This window comes from Taudactylus pleione, unplaced genomic scaffold (genome assembly GCF_031769625.1).
Source record: "Taudactylus pleione unplaced genomic scaffold, aTauple2 ptg000946l, whole genome shotgun sequence".
In the NCBI taxonomy this organism is placed as follows: Eukaryota; Metazoa; Chordata; class Amphibia; order Anura; family Myobatrachidae; genus Taudactylus; species Taudactylus pleione.
The window spans coordinates 2,608,830-2,617,436 of NW_028285347.1; the positions used below are offsets into that span (position 1 = coordinate 2,608,830).

Here is an 8,607-nt window from a genome sequence, read left to right on the forward strand (position 1 = left end):
CATTATTTATTCTTTATTGCTGTTTACCATAAACTCCTCCCCCAACAAAATATATAATTTTCCCTGTATGGGTGTTCTAATGTACATTATGGCAGATAATCACATGGTGCAGTGTGATATCGCTGTCAAGTATAAAAAAAAAAAAAACATGTTAGAAAATATGGGATATGATAACATATTATTATACCTAGGGAATTCCATAAATTAAGAATGGACGTTGTACACTATTTAAGAAGCACATAGGCCTATCTGCTTCTTACATAGTGTATTACTTCCCAGCTGTTTTTTTCTTATTCCCTCTCCCCATCTCTCTCCCCCATCTCAATCTCCCTCTCAATATCACTCAGGCAAACAAGATAAATCTCAGCTCTTGCCCTAACATGTAACACACTGTCCTTCAGCAGAATAAATTATAATGTGGGAACTAATACTACCAGTCCTGTAACATACCACATTCTGACAGCGCTAGCAAAGCCAGTTATCAGCACTGCAGCCTCATCCTGCTGTACTCTGTAATACTAAACTAGCGGCTAGCCTATAAATCCCAGCATCCTACTGGGCTCCTGATCATGTGATACAACGTACAGTCATGTGAGCATGAGAACGAGGCTTGGAACGCATATCCAGGAAGTAGTTGGAACACACAACATAAATCTTTGCGTATCGGGCCCCCCCACATTAGTCTCGGATATTCTGTTACTTCGGTGAGTGATTTCCGGACCGGTCAGTGTCAGCTCAGCGCCGGCACCAGGTTAGTGCAGGGCGGGTGTAATCTCAGTCTGCACTGACCTGTAAGTGTTAAACAGCCATATCTGTACCCCTATTGCAATCAGGCTGCATCTGGCATACCAGCAGTTAAGCGAAAGAAGTGCTAGTGTGATGGAATATATATATTGGCTATGTTGGTGCAGCATGCCATTGCCTGCACGTTGTGCTTTGCCTGTCTACCAAATTATGATTTCAACTTAATTTAAATTGCCTATTCACCTAAACTTTAATCATAGTCCAGGGCCAACTCTTTTCGAGCAACTAACCTCATAGTTCAATTCAGTGCGATGAACCGCCGACACCATGTTCAGCTGCGCACCTTATCACATAACATGTTAGCTGAGCATTACTGATTTTCCTGCGCACCTCTATGGGGAGCGAAGGAAAAATTAGCGATGTTACTGTGGTCGCGAAGTGTCTTCGCCCGACAGTTCCAGATGTACTTTGCTTCATTCCTGCTGTATTAAATGCCCCTTAAAATACAGATCTTCCGATCATGGTCCTAAGACTGATAAAGTATTTTGTTATGATTTCGTTTGCAAAATAAATTTGGGCGTACACACGCTGATTAGAACACAGTGACCCGAGCGCCAAGGGACAGTACCTATTTTGTAGAATATGTACAGATAGCCCCCTAAGGCCTGGGCCGAATCCCATGACAAGGAAACACAGGCAGATTATGGCCATCTTCAAATTAGTTTTTAAGACCACACACTTGCTTATATTGGTCTTGCCAGTCACGGTGGGTGAGGCCAGTTTTAGGCATCTAACAGAATTGCCTTCTTCTCTGCTGGTTTTGTGGCTTACAAAATAAAAGTTGAAAAACTAGACGTATGGCCTGAATAAGGGTTGTACACAAACCCGATGGTTTATGTAGAGTTCCGATGTTTGGCGATCTGCGCAACGCGCAGGATCTGATTGCCCATGTGCCGATCTGTGTCTGTAATGACGGTAGCAGTGGCCCCTAAGCCGCAGCATGAGTGACATAATGCAGCCGTTTGGGGGCGGCGACACAGAGCATCCCAGAAAACAGGTGCTTGTTGGCCCCATTTTCTGGGCATACTGAAGACCGTGGCTGCGTCCTTGGTCGAAGCTATACTGGCCCTGGCAGCGTGACTTACCCGGACATCCTGAGTAACTTCATGGTCACGCGGTTGATACGATGGCTGCGTCTTCGGAATTAGCATCAGATCAGAGAAGTCGGCAGTGGGCGCCTTCTAACTTAAGACACCTCCTGCGGCTTTTGCATATTGGAGCATTTCCGCTGCATGTGCTACAGCATAAAACTCTGGATCAGGCCTATAGTTGCTAAGGTACATGTTACCCTGCAGTCAGAGACAAATGTATCCATTTGCAGTTTTAAGGCTGGGTACACATTGGATGAAGCAGATCGGAATGATATATCGAGCACATCATCTAATGTGGATTGTGTGCTCCCGTGTGTTGTCGGCGGCATTGCGTGATTGGCCGATTTGCACGCCCAATCACACAATATCGCATGCAGTACATATTAATGAAGGACAAAACGAGTGATCGTTCCGTCTTTCGTTAAATCTGCTAGTGTGTACCTGCAATCTTGCATGGTCCGACGCGGAGGCTGGTCTCCCTGACCATCGGCAAGATTGCCAGGTCATTTAATGTGTACCCATACTTATTTAAAGCTCCACTGTGTGATGTGGTTTGGGCCTGTGCACAGTCTTTCATCTGTTTTATTATTAGTAGCCTATTGTTATTTTTCTATATACCTTATGTATTGCCTGAGATTCTGACCATGTGATTTTCTACAGGCCAATAATACTCATCTGCTTAGAACACAATTGCAGTGTACATTATAACAGTGTAATTCCATCTATTTCAGATACAAATAAGGGTCTTTACAAGATTGTGATGGATAATATTCAACAGGACAGCACTTCCGGTAAGATATAGCTGCAAGAAAAAGTCTGCATTAAAATGCCCCATCTGGAATTTAACTTACAGGGAAACTCCTAGTTACAGCATTTTACGCGAAATATATGGGTTACCGTACAGGGAAAATGCAGAATAATTGAATAGGTCCAGTTGTTAAACCTGGAGCTTTTCCCTGTGCTGTACACCACGCGCCTATGTGCTCCTATGGAATAGATGAAGATTGAATCCAGGCAGAGATGGTTGGTAGATGTTTCTTCGCTGGACCTGGAACAGTGCTGGTACTTGTATCCAGCAAATGGAAAAATGTTAACCTAACTGTCAATAGTAGGCCTGGACAACGTGTGGCTCCCCAGCTGTTGTGAAACTACAAGTCCCACCATGCTTTGCCAGTTGAACGGTGGGAGCTTATGCTGGGACTTGTGGTTTCACAACAGCTGGGGAGCCACAGGTTGGCCAGGCCTTGTCTATAGACTGGGGTAATATAAACTGTATTATGTTACTGTTTTAAATGGACACAAGCTGTATTGACAAAGTTCATGCCCACTTGGTGCCTACTTCATCACAGGGTATATAGTCCAAGATGTGTCCACCATTGATTATAGCCCCAGTGTTCCCTATGTCATCTTCAACTCAGTTGTAAAGGTGATACGTTATTATTATTTATTTATATGTATAAATGTTTTTGTATTGTATTGACTGAGAACATTTTGTTTTTCTTTGTTCCACCAGCTCCTAGGACAGTGGTTACCAAACTTTTTTGAATCACGGCATCCTAGAGTATCAGAATTGTTTTCACGGCACCCCTAAGTTTAGGTTTGTTATTGAGAGATTCAGAAAAAAAGTAAAGTGAAGTATATTGTGCTTACCTGTCCTCCTTAGGGTCAGTTATATGGTGATGGACATGTTTGAGCTTCTGTTTGCCACATATTTACATTACATTGACCATAAATAATTTGATTTGGTGCTGGACCACCAACCTGAGGCACCCCTGCAAGTGTCCCAAGGCACCCCAGGGTGGCACGGCGCACAGTTTGGGAACCACTGTCCTAGGTGATTGTATGTTTGCACACTGTGTTCTATTTTACTGTTTGATTACCTTTTGATAAACCCTGCGGTTGGACCAGCCTACAGTGGCCTAATTCTTTGTTCCCATTGATCAGTTTAAATTTTCAGTCCCATATTTAATAGCCTGCAATTTGCGAGCATCAGCGTGATTTCGGCGATAGAGCTGTTAGACTTAAAACTCAGGCTGGATACACACGTAAAGATTTTCTGTCCAACCATCCAACTAGATGATTGGTTGGAATGAAAATTTGGTAACGTATGGGAGTATATGATGATCAGCAATTTGCTCCTAAATGCCAGAAAACAGATGAAAATGGTCGTCAGACAAGTTTGTTAAATGTTTGATCTAAACAATTTGTGCAAACAACAGTTTTTGTAAATTTTCTGGCATTTGGGAGCAAATTGCTGATTGTCATTTGCTTTCATTCCTTACCAGATTTTCATTCCAACCAATCAACTAGTTGGATGGTTGGACAGAAAATCTTTACGTGTGTATGCAGCTTAAATGTGACTTTACACCTAGCAGCTGACAGACTAAAGTCTCTCACCAGTCTTTTTTAACTCAAATTCTGTCTGTACATGTGCACCAGCTCCTGCCTCAGTTTATAGCCTAGGAGGTCCTCCTCGGGGTATGAAAGGAAGTCGTATCCTCGCAGAAGTTGTTAGGTTATTGGTTTAAGTTCTAGCTCCTGTGTATGGTACTCTGGGCCTAATTCAGACCCGCTCGCGAGCGCTGAGCACTCGCAAGCGGGTTGATGTTAGGCCAGTGCGCATGCGCACGACGGAGGCGGCTCCGTCGTGTGCATGCGCGAGACCCGGATAGCGACGGGCAAGCCATCGCTATGGGTTTCGCTACAAAGGGGGGGTGCTGTCGTTGTTGAGTGACAGCACGCCCCCTTTGGTAGGCGTGCCGGGGGCATGGCTGCCCAGACGGAGGCGTTCCCTTGGGAATGCCTACTGTCTGGGGCTGGCCCCACTGACATCACAAGTGATGTCAGTGGGAGTGCTTTCGGCTCTGATAGAGCCGAAAGCACTCCAGGGCTTGCGGCAACGAGACCCTACCACAAGGGCCTCGTCGCCAGCCCGATGGTCGCGATGGTCTTGACCATCGCAACCATCTTTTTGGCCACTTGCTATAGCTGTGGGTGGTCACCCACAGCTATGCGAGCGGCTAGGAGGACGCTCTAAAATTCAGAGGGACGGCCCTGATTCAGAGCGAGCGCTCTGTCAGAGCGTCCGGCTCTGAATCAGGGCCTCTGTTTGTTATTTCCTTCTTATATCCTATATACCAAACCCACTGCTCTGTGCATCACCCCGCTCCTGCTTAGCCCTCTTATACTGTTGCGATTGATTAAACACCGTGTACCAGAGCTGTGCCTTAGCCTGCCTGCCCTTGTATCGTGCCATAAAATAATAACAATAATAAGCTGGTGTCTCTAGTCTCCGTTGCTGTTTGTCCTCCTACGTCTCCTTCCCGTCACTGGGGCCGCGCCTCCTTACAGCCTGTGTACCAACCCCGCATTGTGCCTTAAATATATATTTAGTCTGTGTTGCTCCCAGCCATTGTAGCCTACCCATGAATCTTACAACCAGCTAACTATTGTGTTAACAAGGCAGCTATTTATGTAAATCGACTAGTCTTGTCTAGTTCTTATAAACTTTGAATGTCCTCTACAAATTGTCCCACATGTTAACACAAAATAGCAAAAGAGCAAGTTGTAGCAACTTAAAAAATAGATGTCATATGTACCCAAAATCATTCAGATCTTTTGAACAAAAACTGAGCATTCTGTTGACAAATAGCCGCTATCTGCCATCCGCAATAGTCCCCTATGTGATTTGGTCAATCAACAAATCACATGTGTACCATCTTCCAAACCATATGGGTTATCTCCCCCTGTGTCATGTGACTTGCTTTATACAGAAACCAGAAATGCAAGACAGCAGAATTAGGCGGTTGAAATGAAAGGATCTTGTACCTTAGGTATTTACTGTGTTACAATGACATATATATATATATTTTTTTATAACAGATGATCATGGTGCAAGAAGTTTTCCTCAAGGTTTGACCAATCCAGTTACTACACAAGATGGTGGAATAGATCATTCTAGCATTAAGACTCCACAAGGCGGACAACCCATAAATAAAACCAAACAAAAGAGAAAAGGGCACCCAGTGAGGTATGTTATCGAGGATTCAGCCTGGGACCGAGGCACTGAAATGTATACGTGCACGGGTGCGACAATAAATATATCCAGTAATATGAAGGGAAAGTCTGCGATTTGTGAGGAAGAAAATCTCATTGACGTTTTTGCTACGGGATATGTGACCTCATTGAAGGACGGACATGTTAAGGATGATTGCAACCTGCGTAAACAACAACTGCAGACTAAAGATACAGCGGATTATAGTAAGGGTGAATTACCCTCTAGGAAACAAGGCAATGAACGTGTCGACATTTGTTCTGTAGAGCATAAATATAATTTTAAAGAAGAGTCTGTCACACGTGCAGGAGAAAATGTCATAGACTTTGTGCATATTGAAACAGCATCAGTGCATGTTAAGCATGAGGGAGACACGTCTGCAGGCATAAACAGCATTATAATATCAGACAATTCTATGAGCTTGTGTAATTTGTCTCATGATGAGGCAGAGAACAGTACTGGAGATCATATAAACCAGATGAGGTGTTCTTACATATGCCCTTATTGCGGAAAGTCCTATAACCACAAAACACACTTCAACGTGCATCAGAGGATTCACACGGGAGAGAAGCCATTTTCTTGCACCGACTGTGGCAAACGTTTCATACGGAAGTCAGAACTTGTGGCGCATCAGCGAATTCACACTGGGGAGAGGCCGTTCGCCTGTCCTGTGTGCGGGAAACGTTTCAGTAACCGCTCCAATGTCACTGCGCATCAGAGAATTCACACAGGGGAGAGGCCATTTGCTTGTCCTGAATGCGGGAAGAGGTTCACGGATCGATCAGGCCTCCAGACGCACCAGAGAATTCACACGGGAGAGAAGCCTTTTCCATGTTCTGACTGTGGGAAATGCTTTGCAAACCGCTCCCATCTTACTACGCACCAGAGAATTCACACAGGAGAGATGCCGTTTTCTTGTTCTCAGTGTGGAAAATCCTTTACGAGTAGCTCAAATCTTGCCACACACCAGAAGATTCACACTAAGCAGAAGCCATTTGTATGTTTGCAATGTGGGAAATGTTTTGCCAGCAATGGTAATCTTGCGACACACCAGCGCCTTCACACGGGAGAGAAGCCATTTTCTTGCTCTGTCTGTGGTAAATGTTTTACGGATCGCTCTGCACTCTCTATACATCAAAGGACTCACACAGGAGAACAGCCGTTCCCATGTCACCAGTGTGGGAAATGTTTCCCCAGTCGCTCCCATCTCCTTACACATGAGAGGATTCATACAGGAGAGAAGCCATTTTGTTGCGCGGAATGTAGCAAATCTTTCAACAGTAAGGCCAGCCTTATCACACACCAGAGGATCCACACGGGAGAAAAGCCTTTCTCCTGCTCAGATTGTCCGAAGTGTTTCACCGACCGCTCTGGGCTTATTGTACATCAGAGGATTCACACAGGAGAGAAACCATTTTCATGTAGTGAATGCGGTAAATGCTTCACTGGTCGGTCAGGACTGGTTACACATCAGAAGATTCACATGGGGGAGAAGCCCCACAAGTGTTCTAAGTGTGGAAAATGCTTTGTGTTAAAGAGTTACTTGACTCGCCATATGGTAATTCATGCTGGAGAGAGATGTTTGTCATCATCATAGTATATGCAAAATTACAGTAATCGCAAAGGAGAGCATTCCCCTTCCAAGTGTACAGTGTAGTCTTCATTCTAGCACCCTGCACCTGTTAAAACCAGTGCAGTTCCTCTATCCTGCCTGGGGTATCACTCTCTGCTCTGGTGCTTCTAGCACACTCAGCTAATGCAACAAACTACTAAAATACAAACCAGTGTATGCTAGAAGCACCAGAGCATAGAGCGACACCCCAGGCAGGATGGAGGAACTGCACGGGTTTTAACAGTTGCAAGGTGCTAGTATTAACACTAGTACAGTGACCTCACTGGTTATGCTGCTGTATTAGAATTTACCAAATTCTACAGATTGCTGCTGTTACTTAGGAGTCTGCAAGACAGTCTCATACGTCCTATGAAGCTTAGGCTTCGTTCCACCTTACCTTGTTTCCTTCCCTATTCCTGTATGATGGAAAAGCTACTGCACCGTAAAATAGTTTCTGAATGCATCCAGTAAGGGAGGTGGTTGAGAATAAGCTGGACACACCCCTTCATACCATTTCACCTCTTTGGTTTATATTAATGTCCACTAATGAGTTTATTTGCTCTTTAACTGGATTAAGAGCCCTAAGGGTCATAACCTCTTTACCTATTACTGATTTATTTATTTTTTTAGTACAAAAATCAGTATTTTGATTTAGCTGGTTCCAAGAACCCTAGAAAAATCTAGGGATGTGCAGGCTTGGATAGGTTCGAGTTTGCACGTTGAGTTCGGATTTTTCCCTCCAAAAAAACGGAAAAACAAAAGTCCAAGAATGATGATGTTCGTCCATGTAAGATGACGTTTAGCCTCTTTCTGAGTTCCGTTTTTTTGGAGGAAAAATCCGAACTCAACGTGCAAACTCGAACCTATCCGAGCCTGCACATTCCTAGAAAAATCCTGAACTATTTCACTGAAAACATTTAAAAAAAAATAATTCTACCAGTAACAGAGATTCACAAAGTGATGTAGCTCCGGTCTTATAGCGCATTGATGGGTAATTCTATTATAAGCCTAACCACTAATGTAGAATGGAGGGGTCCATTATGGCA

The 8,607-nt window shown here is 44.1% G+C and overlaps 1 protein-coding gene across 2 annotated transcripts; it reads left to right on the top strand.

The window, feature by feature from the left end:
- The first annotated feature begins 634 nt into the window (after nucleotides 1–634).
- Nucleotides 635–7,659, top strand: LOC148473258 (uncharacterized). 2 transcript variants are annotated; one of them, XM_088459884.1, is made up of 3 exons: nucleotides 635–704; nucleotides 2,627–2,686; nucleotides 5,778–7,659. In XM_088459884.1, exons 2-3 carry the CDS (start codon nucleotides 2,656–2,658, stop codon nucleotides 7,544–7,546), a joined length of 1,800 nt encoding a protein of 599 aa, XP_088316010.1. In that variant the 5' UTR covers nucleotides 635–704; nucleotides 2,627–2,655; the 3' UTR covers nucleotides 7,547–7,659. The 2 variants fall into 2 exon arrangements, with proteins under 2 accessions (XP_088316010.1, XP_088316011.1); XM_088459885.1 differs by having other exon boundaries at nucleotides 663–751.
- The last annotated feature ends 948 nt before the right edge of the window (nucleotides 7,660–8,607 follow it).

Bases quoted from the DNA above. Each gene is read 5' to 3' on its own strand.
- LOC148473258 (XM_088459884.1), top strand. From the start codon at position 2,656: ATGGATAATATTCAACAGGACAGCACTTCCG. The intron at 2,687-5,777 runs GTAAGATATAGC...TTTTTATAACAG, and splicing joins TCAACAGGACAGCACTTCCG to ATGATCATGGTGCAAGAAGT.